Raw genomic sequence first — 14,300 nt, 5'->3', positions numbered from 1 at the left:
GAGTTTCTGGAGCTGCTGAGAAGAGTGAGATTGAATCACAGAATGCAGGTTGTTTAGGTTTATTCTCCTTATAAACAGAGAAAAATAAGCAGTTAGAAGGTGTCTATTGTAAAATAAAGCTAAAGAGTGAGATAACTAACCTCTTAATTCTGGCAAAGACTTGATAATCAAGAAACAATTTTTTGGAGGGACGGTTTCTAAGTTATTTTAGGAAATCATCCAGTTATTTCTGTGGAGATCAGAGTTGATCAATAATTAGGAAGTTTTAAATTTCAGTGACTCAAAGTATCATGCAAAAGACCAAATCTGCTATCATTTTTCATATTTATTTTAGAATCAGACATTGACTGATTTTGATATTCAATTAGCAATGATACCAGGCATTTTGTTGTGTGCAGGCACAAAGGTTGAGTATCATCTCGAATGAGTTTGCAGGCAGTTAAGTCTGTTTCACGACTGCTGCAGGCCTTTCGGCTGGTGGCAATGACTTCATCCACAGCCTGAGGCATCAGAAAGGCCCATCCAGAATTCTGAGGATTAATACAAAATGCAACACACTGTGCATGGGAAAAGCAATAGAAAGGGTGCTTGTGTCTCCAGTCATATCCTACTCTGTAATACCATGTAGCCTGCCAGGCTCCTCTGCAAAGGAGAAAAGGAAAGATATACCCATTTGAATGCAGAGTTCCAAAGAATAACAAGGAGAGATAAGAAAGCCTTCTTCAGTGATCAGTGCAAAGAAATAGACGAAAACAATAGAATGAGAAAGACTAGAGATCTCTTCAAGAAAATTAGAGATACCAAGGAAACATTTTATGCAAAGATGGGCACAATAAAGAACAGAAATGGTATGGAGCTCATGGAAGCAGAAGATATTAAGAAGAGGTGGCAAGAATACACAGAAGAACTATACAAAAAAGATTTTCATGACCCAGATAATCACGATGGTGTGATCACTGACCTAGAGCCAGACATCCTGGAATGTAAAGTCCAGTGGACCTTAGGAAGCATTGCTATGAACAAAGCTAGTGGAGGTGATGGAATTCCAGATAAGCTATTTCAAATCCTGAAAGATGATGCTGTGAAAGTGCTGCACTCAATATACCAGCAAATTTGGAAAAGTCAGCAGTGGCCACAGGACTGGAAAAGGTCAGTTTTCATTCCAATCCTAAAGAAAGGCAATGCCGAAGAATGCTCAAACTACCACACAATTGCACTCATCTCACACAATAGTAAAGTAATGCTAAAAATTCTCCAAGCCAGGCTTTAATAGTACTTGAACCATGAACTTCCAGATGTTCAAGCTGGGTTTAGAAAAGGCAGAAGAACCAGACATCAAATTGCCAACCTCCTCTGGATTATTGAAAAAGCTAGAGAGTTCCAGAGAAGCATCTACTTCTGCTTTATTGACTATGCCAAAGCCTTTGACTGTGTGGATCACAATAAACTGTGGAAAATTCTTAAAGAGATGGGACTATCAGACCACCTGACCTGCCTTTTGAGAAATCTGTATGCAGGTCAGGAAACAAGTTAGAAGTGGACATGGAACAACAGACTGGTTCTCAATAGGGAAAGGAGTATGTCAAGGCTGTATATTGTCACCCTGGTTATTTAACTTATATGAGAGTACATCATGAGAAATGCCGGGCTGGATGAAACAAAGGCTGGAATCAAGATTGCCGGGAGAAATATCAATAACTTCAGATATGCAGATGACACCACCTTTATGGCAGAAAGTGAAGAAGAACTAAAGAGCTTCTTGATGAAAGAGGAGAGTGAAAAAGTAAGCTTAAAGCTCAACATTCAGAAAAGTAAGATCATGGCATCCAGTCCCCTCACTTCATGGCAAATAGATGGGAAAACAGTGGAAACAGTGACAGACTTTATTTTTTGGGCTCTAAAATCACTGCAGATAGTGACTGCAGCCATGAAATTAAAAGACGCTTACTCCTTGGAAGAAAAGTTATGACTAACCTAGACAGGATATTAAAAAGCAGAGACATTGCTTTGCCAACAAAGGTCCATATAGTCAAAGCTATGGTTTTTCCAGTATGTATGGATGTGAGAGTTGGACTGTAAAGAAAGCTGAGCTCCAAAGAAATGATGCTTTTGAACTGTGGTGTTGGAGAAGACTCTTCAGAGCCCCTTGGACTGCAAAGAGATCCAATCAGTCCATCCTAAAGGAAATAAGTACTGAATATTCATTGGAAGGACTGATGCTGAAGCTGAAACTCCAATACTTTGGGCACCTGATGTGAAGAACTGACTCATTTGAAAAGACCCTGATGCTGGGAAAGATTGAAGGCAGGAGGAGAAGGAGACAACAGAGGGATGGTTGGATGGCATCAACACCTCAAGGTACATGAGCTTGAGTAAACTCCGAGAGTTGGTGATGGACAGAGAGGCCTGGTGACTGAACTGACATGAACCGAGGCTCCTCTGTCCATGGGATTCTCCAGGCAAGATTACTGAAGTAGGTTGCCATTTCCTCCTTCAGAGGATCTTCCTGACCCAGGGATTGAACCTGAGTCTCCTGTGTGTCCTGCATTGGCAGGTGGATTCTTGATCACTGAGCCACCTGAGAAGCCCCAGTAAAAAGGGAGAAGTGAAAGTCATTTAGTCATGTCTGACTCTTTGCAACCCCATGGACTATACAGTCTATGGAATTCTCCAGGCCAGAATATTGGAGTGGGTAGCCTTTTCCTTCTCCAGGGGATCTTCCCAACCCAGGGATCGAACACAAGTCTCCTGCACTGCAGGCAGATTCTTTACCAGTTGAGCCACAAGGGAAGCCCAGTGAAAAGGGTAGCTCAGGGTAATTGTTTTTTATGCCAGATATAGAAAGAGTTGCTGGTAAGGAATATGGGAAGGAAAAGACCCTGATGCTGGGAAAGATTGAAGGCAGGAGAAGAGGGCAGCAGAGGATGAGATGGTTGGATGGCCTCACCGACTCAATGGACATGGGTTTGGGTGTACTCCGGGAGTTGGTGATGGACAGGGAGGCCTGGCGTTCTGCGGTTCGTGGGGTCGCAAAGAGTGGGACACAAATGAGCGACTGAACTGAACTGAACTGAACTGAATACGGGAAAATAGGATGACGCTGGCAGGGCGCTGGTAAGGATCTGGGAGCCTAGACTTGGTTTGTCCTTGCCTAAGTCAATGAACTTTACCAAGCGTGAGTAAGTAATGGAAGGTGCATGGATGAACCCTGATGTAGGCAAGACACGTGGCCCAGACCTATCCAAACAGCGAGGACTCCTATTTACAGAAGCTCCAAATCATTTCCTGAGAGTGAGGAAATGCGGAAAGCTCGCTGGATAATCCCTTCATGGAGCGAAGCAGGTGGAAATGTGGGCGCCTGTCAGCATTCCTAGCATGGACCACCAACATCTGGCGGGGAATCCCTCACCCCTTCACCCCTCCCGTCTCGAGGTCTCCAGGGAGCCGTGGTTACTACGCGTCAGAGCGTCCATGGCAACCATCACCAGCCCGCCGGGTTTCCCTCTTCCCTCCACCTCCCACCACCCGCCTCTCTCTCTCCACCGGCCAATCGGCTGCCTCGGCATGCCCTCAGCGGCGGCCGTTGAGTGGTCCGTGGGCGCTGACGTCACAGGCGGGATAGGCGGGGCCAGGGCGGGGCCGATCCTCGGAGCCTCAGCGGGTTGTAGGTGGTGGGGCTGCGACCCCTCCCACTGCGACCCCTCCCGCTCACCGCCCACTTCCCTGCCCCTGGTCCGGCACCCCTGACAGGTGAGTGGTCCCGTGGGCTCCTGACTGCCTCTGGGACGACCCCTACAGCGCCCCCGCCCCGATTCGCACTCCAACGTCTAGCCTCCGAATTCGGGGTGAAGTCTTGGAAACCCTGGAATTCTCACCTCCCCGTCCATCTTCACTTCTCTCCTCCCACCCTTCCAAATAAAAACTATACACACCCACAGGCACCCTTACCCAGTCCCCCAAGCCTTCCTAATGCATATTTCTGATGCTTTTCAAGGATTGAGAAGTTATTTCTAAATGCAGAACCAGGAAGGGGGCGTCAGAATCCCAGGCCCTAAGTATAATATCTTACATCTGTTACCTGTGCGGTGCCCCAACCTTGGTCCTTGTTCTCCCGGATTCCTTACCCAGGTCTTCAGAATGCAGACAAGGCGGGGGCTGGACAAGCACTCACCTGGCCTGTCAAAGAGGTGCTGAAATTCAGATCATGGCAGTTGCTCACTGTCCATGGCCTTTTCTGTTTAGCTCTAGCTATGACGTGCTCACTTGTATTTTGACAGTTTACACCAAGTCCCTTTTTTCTCCCTGGATTCTTGTGTAGGTGTAGGTAAATAAACATTTTGCTGCTGCTGCTAAGTCGCTTCAGTCGTGTCCGACCCCAGAGACGGCAGCCCACCAGGATCCCAGGTCCCTGGGATTCTCCAGGGAAGAACACTGGAGTGGGTTGCCATTTCCTTCTCCAATGCATGAAAGTGAAAAGTGAAAGGGAAGCTGCTCAGTCCTTTAGAAATGGATAAAATTACTCATTTGGCTATTGTGAAAAAAGCAAGCAAATTGTTTGACTTATAGGCCAAGTGTTTTGATAAAATCTTTTTCTTTTTAAAAGAAAGTATTTCACAAAATAAAGTGTTCAAGCATGCATGTACGCCTTGTTTAAAAAAATAAAACAAAAAACCAAACAGCTGTTACAGACACGGAAGAGGCCGCTTATGTGTCCCTTGGGAATTTCATGTCCTTTTTCTCCTTCCCCACCTACCAGAATATAGTGTTTATTTATACTCTGCATATTTTTATACTTTTACTCCTTAGGTATTTATCCAGAAACCAATATATAGTGTCCTTTTGAACAGTTATATAATGATACCATTCTATGCATGCTCTAGGTCATTGCTTTTAACTGTTGTGTGATAACTCTGGCATGAATTTACTACAAATTACGCATGCATACTCCTATTGATGGACTTTCAGGCTCTTCCCTTTTAAAAACTACTAGAAGCATATTCTTGTACATTCTGATTGTATACAAACTTGGGTTTTTGTATTTATGTGTGTATATATAATATATATTGAATTTTGGTTTTTAGAGAATGCGCATTTTCCATTTTAATAGATACTGGCCCATATGTAGTTCTTCAATGTGTAGTGATTTATACTCTCACGAGCAATGAAGAGAGTTTCTTATCAAGCTTTTATTTTAGAAGAAAGAGTTATTAAACCTTTCCTGCATTCTTATTTAATATATGCATAGGGAGAAATTACTTAAACATTGAAATATGATATAATTTCTTCAAGTCTGGTACTTATTAATGTGTTAAGGGCAGTGTTTTATTTCTGTTTCAGCTTGAAATTGTAATTAAATACATATGGCCAAAGAAACAGGTTTTGTGTGATTCTTTCAAGCCTGTGCTGGGCACTGATCTGAGACAAGGTGTGAAACAATTCATGGAAACTTTCTGTCCTTGTCATGCCTTCTGTAGACTATAATTTATAGGTTTTTATACATTAAAATATTTATGATCTTAAAGCCTTGCCTAAATGTGCTAATGTTTTTCTCCAACTTGAGGCCACTTTTTGGGTTTTAAATAGAGCTTTCCCGGACTTACAATCTCTGTTGGATTAATTATATTTTAGCATGTTAATATTTATAGAAGACTATTATAGCATTTTTCCAGTATGTAAATAACTATTGACCCCACCTTCAGTGAATACAGTCAAATACTGTATTTGACTTTGTAACAGGTCTTATTTCTTAAAATGCCTTTTGGTCATGACTAAAAGCAAAAAAAAAAAAAAAAAAAAAACAATTGCATGATTTAGGGGATGAATTTTTCCACAGCTATTTTCAGTCATCTTCCCAAAGAATTTGTTTAGTTTGCTTGCAAATATGAGATATTTATAGCATCAGTTAATGATCTTAGTATGTGCTGCTCATGGCCTCTTGGGAAGAGGCTGAGTTAGAACTTAGAAAATAATTTAAATATTGTGAAAGGCACATCACCCAAGTAAGTGATGGGCTTTTAAAAACTGATATTATTCCTTAAAACTTTGGTAGAATTTATCATTGGACCCATCTGGGCCTGAAGTTTTTTTTGAAGAAAAATTTTAAGTTACATATTCAATTTCTTTAATTCCTATATAGCTATTTAGGTTACCTTTTTCTTCCAGTTAATTTTGGTTGGTTGTGTTTTTAAAGAATTGTGTCTATTTCCTCTCTGTTGTCAAATTCCTTGGCATACGGTTGTTAGTAATAGCACCTTAGTAACTTTCTAATGTTTGCAAGGTCTTTAGTAGTATTCCCTCTTTCATTTCTGGTAGTACTTTGTCTTCTCCTTTTTAAAATCTGGATCAGTCTTGCAAGAGGTTTATCAATTTTACTGTTAAGATTTCATTGCTTTCCAAAAATTTGTTCATTTTCTATTTCATTGACTTTTATTACTTCTACTTTGGGTTTACTTTGCTTTCTTTTTTTTTTTTTTTGCTAGCCATTACGATGAAAGTGTAGATCATTGATTTTAGCTCATTATTTTCTAGTATAAGCATTTAAAGCTAAAAGCCTCACTCAAAATACACTTAGCTGCATTTCATAAATTGGATATGGTCTGTTTTTTATTCTCATTCAGTTCAAAATATTTTCTAATTTCCTGTGTGATTTCTTCATTGACCCAAAGGGTATTTAGAAATGTGTTGTTTAGTTTCCTACTTTCTGAAGATTTTCCAAATACCTTTCTACTATTGATTTCTAGTTTAACTCTGATATGGTCAGAGAACATATCCTGTAGAGCTTTAATTTAATTACACTGTTGATACTTATTAGAAATTAAAATTGAGAAATTAAAAATACTAACTCTTTAAAAAATAATGACGAAAGCCTCTTAGTAGCATAAATAACACTTTCCATTGAAAAACCATGTTTTCTGAAACAAATTGAGAAGAGTGGTGTTGTTTTACATTTTTGGTAAAGTTTTAAAATTACTCTTATCCGGCTCTCATATCTATTTCTGTATTGTCTGTCGTGATAGCACATATAATGTCACTTCTGGAAACCTCTAGCGTACGTTTGTGAGAGAACAAGAATGAAAAAGGCAAATTGCATCTGGGTATTTTCTATAAAAATAATTTTGACCTTGTCACCCCAGAGGAGGTCTGAGGCAAGCCTATGGTTTCCTGGATCATGTTTTGAGAACTGCTGCTCTAAAGTTTACAGTATGCATTTTTGATTTATTGCAGTATATGTTTAAATAACATTATTCCATTTAATCATAAGACCTTACAGTAGTAGTTTTCCATTTCAGCTCTCCCATCATTTGTGCTATTATTATCATACAACTTTTGTTTTTTTATAATAAACTTCACAGTATATTTTTTATTATTTTTACTTTAAACAACCATCTTCTAAAGAAATTTAAGAGTTAGAAAAGGTTTTTTTTTTTTTTTTTCTATTAGCACACATACTTAACATTTCTGACACTTCATTCCTTTGGGCAGATTCAAGTTTCCATCTGGTATAATCTCCTTTTGCCTGAAGAATTTCCTTTACCAAGTCTCTTACTGCAGTTCTGCTGCTGCTGAATTTTCTTGACTTTTGCTCTTTTATTAAGAAAAACTTCTATTTTCAACTTCATCTTTGAAGAATACTTTCACTGGAATAGAATTCTAGGATTACAGTTTCTTCCAGTCCTTTAAAGAGGTTGTTTAATGGTCTTCTGGCTTGCAGAGCTTCTGAGAATTCTTCACTTATTTTTTTTCTTGCCTACCTAATGTGTTTTTTCCTCTGATTTAAAAGTTTTCTCCTTATTGTGGACTTTCAGAACTTTTATTAAGATGAGCCTTGAGGAGGTGATTGTAGTGGTGGTGTGTGTGCACACACACAGGCATGTGCTTATTATCCTCTTGGAGTGTGTGGAGCTCCTTAGACCTAGGGGTTTATAGTTTTCACCAAATTTGGGAAATTTGCTGCCATTTTTTCTTTAGATATTTTGTCTCCTCTCCTCCCAATATGACATTCCGAGTACATGATGTTAGACCACTTGATATTATACCATAGTTTACTGAGCCCCCTTTCATTTTTTTTTCAGTTAATTAAAAAACTCTGTGATTTGGTTTGGTTAGATTTAAGCTCACTAATCTTTGCTTCTCTGGTGTCTATTGTGCAATTAATCCAATCCAGTGAAATTGTGAAAATATATATTGTATGTTTTATCCTTAAAGTTTCTTTTAAAAAAAATTTATTTGCTTTAATTGGAGGCTATTTACTTTACAATATTGTAGTGGTTTTTGTCATACATTGACATGAATCAGCCACAGGTGGACATGTGTTCCCCATCCTGAACCCCCCTCCCACCTCTCTCCCCATCCCATCCCTCTGGGTCATCCCCATCCCCAGCACCAGCCCCGAGCACCCTGTCTCATGCATTGAACCTGGACTGATGAATCTGTTTCACATTATCCTTAAAGTTTCATTTGGTTCTTTTTTAAGTCTTCCATATCTCTATTACGTTCTCATCTTTCTTTAAATACTTGTACATAGTTTTCTATCTCCATCACATTTCCTCCATTTTTATGCCTGTTTCTGTTGACTGACTTTTATTTATGGGTCACAGTTTTCTGCTTCTTGGCATGTCTGGATGGTTTTGATTGGGTGCTGGACGTTGTGATATTATATGTTTCAGCATCTTGGTGTTGTCAGGCACTTTACTTGTGGGTTAGCTTCAGTTCTTTGAGGCCTGTATTCAAGCTTTGCTAGAGTCTTTAGTACCTTCATTCTAGAGGTATCAGTCCCATTCTAATGAGTGACCTCTCTGGGGTCTCCACCGAATGCTGTAGGTGATCACTAACAGGTTTCTACTCCAGCTGGTCTGGGTTCAAAATGTCTCTGTGCTTTCTCTGGCTCTAAGAATTGTTCAGCTAACAACACTGCCATCATTCTTTGCTAAGGTCTGTGGAATGTGTCTTGATGTCTGTACAGTCTATTACTCAGCAAAGACTCAATTGGACCCTGCATAGATTTATGGAGCTCTGTTTCTGCATAAATCATTTTATTCCAGAACCCTGCATCACAACTTCCAGCTGTCTCAGACTTTCCAAATTCTGACCTCTTCCTAAACTCGCAAATTGAGGTCAGAGCGTCCAGGCTGTTTGGTTTTCATCTGTTTTCCCCGTGGTCTGGAAATTGCCTCCAGGTGATCAGAGGGCTCACCGTATTTGTTTCTCTTCTCTCAGGGCTTGGAGTCCTGTGCTGCCTGAAAACAGTTGCTGCGTATATTTTGTCTAGTTTTTTAGTTGGAAGAGGCTAAGTCTACTTTTTATTGCTCTATCCTGGTTGAAGGCAGAAATCTATTTTGAGTTAAGTATTTTATGGGCCATGAGATTCTTAATTTTCTTGGCCAATGTGGGGAAAAAAATTACCATGCTGTTGTCTTTTATTAGGCCTTCCTAAATGACTTATAGGGCTTCCCAGGTGGTGGAGTGGTAAAGAATCCACTTGTCAATGCGGGAGACACAAGAGTCATGGATTCGAGCTCTGGAGTCAGGAAGATCCCCTGGAATAGGAAACAGCAACCCACACCAGTATTCTTGCCTGGAAAATTCCATGGGCAGAGGAGCCTGTCAGGCCACAGTTCATGGGGTCACAAAAAGTCAGACACGACTGAGCAATTGAGCAGAGTCATGACTGATAAGATGGCCTACTGGAGTTAGAATATGGAATATTGGAGTATGGAATAGAGAGAGAATATTGTCTCTCATGTGAAACTTACTGCCATATGTGAGGAGCTCTATATCTGGGAACTTTTTAAACAACTGAGTTTATACTGCAGATTCCAGGTTTTAAATTATATCCCATCTCTAATTGTAAAATATCACTGGATGCTTTTTCAAGCCATATTGATTTTCTTGATTCATAGGTCTTCTCTGGCTTGTGAACCTCAGCCTTTCACATATCACCCTTTGGAGTAGATGACTCATGGTCCAATATTTGACAAACATGGATTGAAATGCCTTAAGATTCAACATCAAAGGTGTTGATTAAATACATGTAGTAATTCTACACCTGGAATTCCATGGCTGAAGAACCAAGTGTGACATTAACTTTTCGATTCATTGTCAGTAATTAAAAAAAGCCGGTCAAGAGTGGTCTAGTCTTACTTGAAGCTTCTGGCTCAAAGGAAACTGACCAGTTTATTTCTATATGGGACTTGAGCAAGAGGTTGAAACTAAAAGTAGCCACGAGGACCCTAAGGTCTCAAGTTACTTTGAATTTGCTTTTTCAAAAAGCAGTGTGTTTCAAACAGAGATTCACAATGGAAAGTGGTTGTTAAGGCTTTTGTTTTTTCTGTTGTAACCTCAGCTTGGCCAGTATAAGGCATTAGGGGGCTGAGGGAGGGGAGAAGTAGGAAATAGTCAGGGAGCTAGTGTGGTGGGAGATACCACCTGTGGCGGCGGGTAGCTGTTTCATCACATGTGGTCTGAGTGGATTTTGCTTTAGCTACAGTTTGACAAATAGATCATTTTGTGGTTTGGGTAGGAATGGTGGCAAAACAGCTGTTTAAAGAATCGTTGAACTTGTTTTTGTTTTGTTTGTCTGTTTTTTTTTTTTTTTTTGAGCAGACTACAAAATCAGATCTGATATTATTTTTTATTTTCAGTAAATGAGTCCATAGACATTAACCCCCAAGTAGAATGACATTTAGATGCTGAAATGTATGTCATAGTCTATGGCATCCTTGGCTTTGTGGACTGACAGTGACCTCAAATTCCAGGCAATAGAATACTTTTCAGCTGGTGAAAAAGGGTGTGCTAAGTGGCTTCAGTTGTGTCCTACTCTTTGCGACCCTATGGACTGTGGCCCTCCAGGTTCCTCTGACCATGGGATCCTCCAGTCAAGAACACTGGAGTGGACTGCCATGCCCTCCTCTAGGGGATCTTTCCGACCTGAGGATCGAACCTGTGTCTCTTACATCTCCTGCATTGGCAGATGGGTTCTTTACCACTGGCACCACCTGGGAAGCTCCCCAAAAGGATGAAGTGCATCTATATGTTTTAATAAGGAGAGAGATCCAAAATACATTTATTTTAAAAAATGCATGTTATTGGAATGATACATGTAATGATTACGATAATTCAGTTTTTGTATTAAAAAGCCCTGTGCGTATGTATGTTAGGAGATGGATATAGATTTTAAAGTAGTATATGTGTTAGTATAAGAAAAGGAAAAATCTGGAAAGATGAAACTATTAATGAACTATTCACAATGTATACTTCTGAAGAGTAGTTTTTTGATGGGAAAGAATGGATAAACTTTGTTTATTCCTCTACACTAGTAGTTTTTAAAGTTAACATTTATTGAGCATTTACTTTGTGCCTGGAACTGTGCGAAGTATTCCAAACACTCAGCCTCGTCCTCCTCAATCCTCATAGCCCTGCAGGGGCTGAGGTACATGTCTGTGTATATTGGAGGTGGCAAGTTGCCAGGAAAAGGGTATCAGGGTACTTCCTTGACCTGTGTTTCCATACTTGCCATCGCTTCTCTGATTGCATGTTTATTTAGGAAGCTCGATGTGGGCTGGGGCAGGGGAATACTAAGTAACCCCTTGCTGCTAATACTGCTCACAGGAATCCAAAGTAGTGATTGCTGTTATTATTCCCAATTTAGAGATGAGGCACTGAGAGGTTAAATCATTTGCACAAGGTGTCACACCTAGTAAAGAGCTCAGCCAAGATTTGAACCCAATCTGTTAAAAAGCATGGTTCAGGCTCTTGATTTGAATCTGTTACAAGACAATGTTACTCTCATAATTAAAAAAAAATATTTCAAAAACTCAAATGGCCAATCTACAAAAATGTGATTTGAATACAGTCTAGAGATACAGAGATTAAAAAAAATTGGGGTATGTTATCACTAGTAAAGGTGGACATTGAATTAAAACAAATATCTAATACTTTATCACTGCTAATTATACTAAGCCAGATGTGACCTTTTATGTGTAAGTTTTTGCCTAAGTTAGTTTATGTGACTATCTATTTTTGCTCCCCACCCCCACCCCCCGACCTCTTTTAAACAGGAGAAATTTACAAATAGTGTTTGAGCATCATGGAGCTTCTAGGTTCTACCTTAACAGCAACTTATGCCCACCCTAGCCCAACACCAACCAACTTCCTACCAGCCATCAGTACCATGGCTTCAACCTACAGGGATCGCTTTCCTCACTACAATTTGACCCATAGCCTGAGCCTGCCTTGGAGACCAAGCACATACTACAAAGCAGCCTCCAACTGGCCAACCTTGGACCCGTACTGCACCAGATCTCAGAGGGTGTCCGAGAGCACCATGCTACCTTTTGTCTCCAACAGAACCACCCTCTTCACCAGGTATACACCTGATGATTGGTACAGGTCCAACCTAACCAACTTTCAAGAGTCCAACACTTCCCGACACAATTCAGAGAGACTAAGGGTGGACACATCTCGCCTGATTCAAGACAAATACCAACAAACAAGAAAAACCCAGGCAGACTCCACCCAAAATTTGGGAGAACGAGTCAACGACATAGGGTTTTGGAAATCTGAAATCATTCATGAGTTGGATGCAATGATCGGAGAGACAAATAAACTAACTGACATTAAGAAAAGATTGGAGAGGGCTTTGATGGAGACAGAAGCCCCTCTTCAGGTAAATATAAGACTTTATTAAAAGGATTATAACCCAGTCATTGAATTGTCAAGATCATTTATCTATTGCAGTATATTCCACTTAACCTGTAGGTGCCAAGCCCCTATCAATATATCTGTAACAGGTTTCATTGATGATAAAACCACTGCTATTTTTCACACATTTTTCAGAACAGCGTTTAAGTAGAAAGAATTTGGGGATTCTCTGGTGGTCCAGTGGTTAGGACTCTGTGTTTTCACTGCTGAGGTCACTGGTAAAACCCATGATTAGAGAACAAAGATCTCCTGCAGGCCCAGTGGAACAGCCAAAAAAAAAAAAAGAAGAGAAAATTCTTCATACAGGCTAATTAAAACAACATTCTTCAGTTCAGTCACTCAGTTGTGTCCGACTCTTTGTGACCGCATGGACTGCAGCATGCTAGGCTTCCCTGTCCACCACCAACTCCCGGAGCTTGCTCAATTACATGTCCACTGAGTCGGTGATGTCATCCAACCATCGTATCCTCTGTTGTCCCCTTCTCCTCCCCGCTTCAGTCTTTCCCAGCATCAGGGTCTTTTCCAATGAGTCAGTTCTTCACAACAGGTGGCCAAAGTATTGGAGTTTCAACTTCAGCATCAGTCCTTCCAATGAATATTCAGGACTGATTTCCTTTAGGATTGACTGGTTTGATCTCCTCGCCATCCAAGGGACTCTCAAGAGTCTTCTCCAACACCACAGTTCCAAAGCATCAATTCTTCAGTGCTCAGCTTACTCTATGGTCCAACTCTCACATCCATACATTACTGTATCTCACATCCATCCATACATACATGTAGTCCAGCTCTCCCACCATATGTGGTGGAGAGATCTGACAGAATGTGGTCCACTGGAGAAGGGAATGGCAAATCACTTCAGTATTCTTGCCATGAGAACCCCATAAACAGTATGAAAAAGCAACATTCTTAGGACACACAGTATTTTATGGTGAAAATGCCATTTTCCCATCTCTTAAATAGGCTGCTTGGTCATTGCTGTCCATTGTATAACATAAACATTGTTTGAAAGGAAAAAGATAAGCTGTTCTTTTAGTCTATGTCATGAAACACATGTCATGAAACACACATGCCTTCGGTGTGCATGTGGTGATTCCACTTTGGGGCACAGTGAAATGATCAAATGAGACCTTCTTAGGAGATGGAATGAGTTTGATTAAATAGAGAAATGGGATGGAGGTTGAGCCAGTTGTGGTCTTGGAGGCAGCCTTTCATCTGGTTACTGGCCTCTGATTAGGCTTCTGAGTGGAGATCCAGTTACCACTAACCCTCTGAGTGTATGTTGCTCCCTACCCCGCCCGCCCCCCGCCCCCTTACCCCAACCCCATTCTATCCACTACCATTGAAAGAAAACATTCTGTCTTTGAAGATGTGCAAATGATAAATTATTTGAGAAGTTGTATGTATGTGGATGGACAAGGCTAACACCATTTTACTCCATGTTTGTATAACTCATTTTCCAAGTGATAAGCATTTCCAGTAGGTCTTATTTTATGGCATCTGTAGTAGAAGAGATTAGAGTATTGAGGAGCTAGAAGTCTAGTGGGTTGGAGGGTTTGCTGGAGACCCCTCCCCCACACTGTAACTTCTCACTGTGCCTCCTC

At 40.6% G+C, this 14,300-nt stretch overlaps 1 protein-coding gene and 1 long non-coding RNA gene across 2 annotated transcripts in view; one reads left to right on the top strand and one right to left on the bottom strand.

Annotated features, from left to right (window-relative positions):
* Positions 1-305: 305 nt before the first annotated feature.
* LOC132343051 (uncharacterized) lies at positions 306-3,578 on the bottom strand. The gene is made up of 2 exons (XR_009491710.1): positions 3,238-3,578; positions 306-530 (listed from the first exon to the last, which is right to left on the bottom strand). It is a non-coding gene; the product is annotated as an uncharacterized lncRNA (long non-coding RNA).
* A 139-nt stretch (positions 3,579-3,717) lies between these two features.
* TEKT3 (tektin 3) overlaps positions 3,718-14,300 on the top strand; it is a 33,046-nt gene continuing 22,463 nt past the window's right edge. Inside the window, 2 exon segments of the mRNA NM_001099019.2 lie at positions 3,718-3,750; positions 12,057-12,664. Coding sequence (NP_001092489.1) covers positions 12,086-12,664 — 579 coding nt within the window. The 5' untranslated portion in view covers positions 3,718-3,750; positions 12,057-12,085.

This window comes from Bos taurus, chromosome 19 (assembly GCF_002263795.3).
Source record: "Bos taurus isolate L1 Dominette 01449 registration number 42190680 breed Hereford chromosome 19, ARS-UCD2.0, whole genome shotgun sequence".
Lineage (NCBI taxonomy): Eukaryota > Metazoa > Chordata > Mammalia > Artiodactyla > Bovidae > Bos > Bos taurus.
Note: the sequence above shows the minus strand (reverse complement) of the source record. Positions and strands in the feature narration are given on the sequence as shown.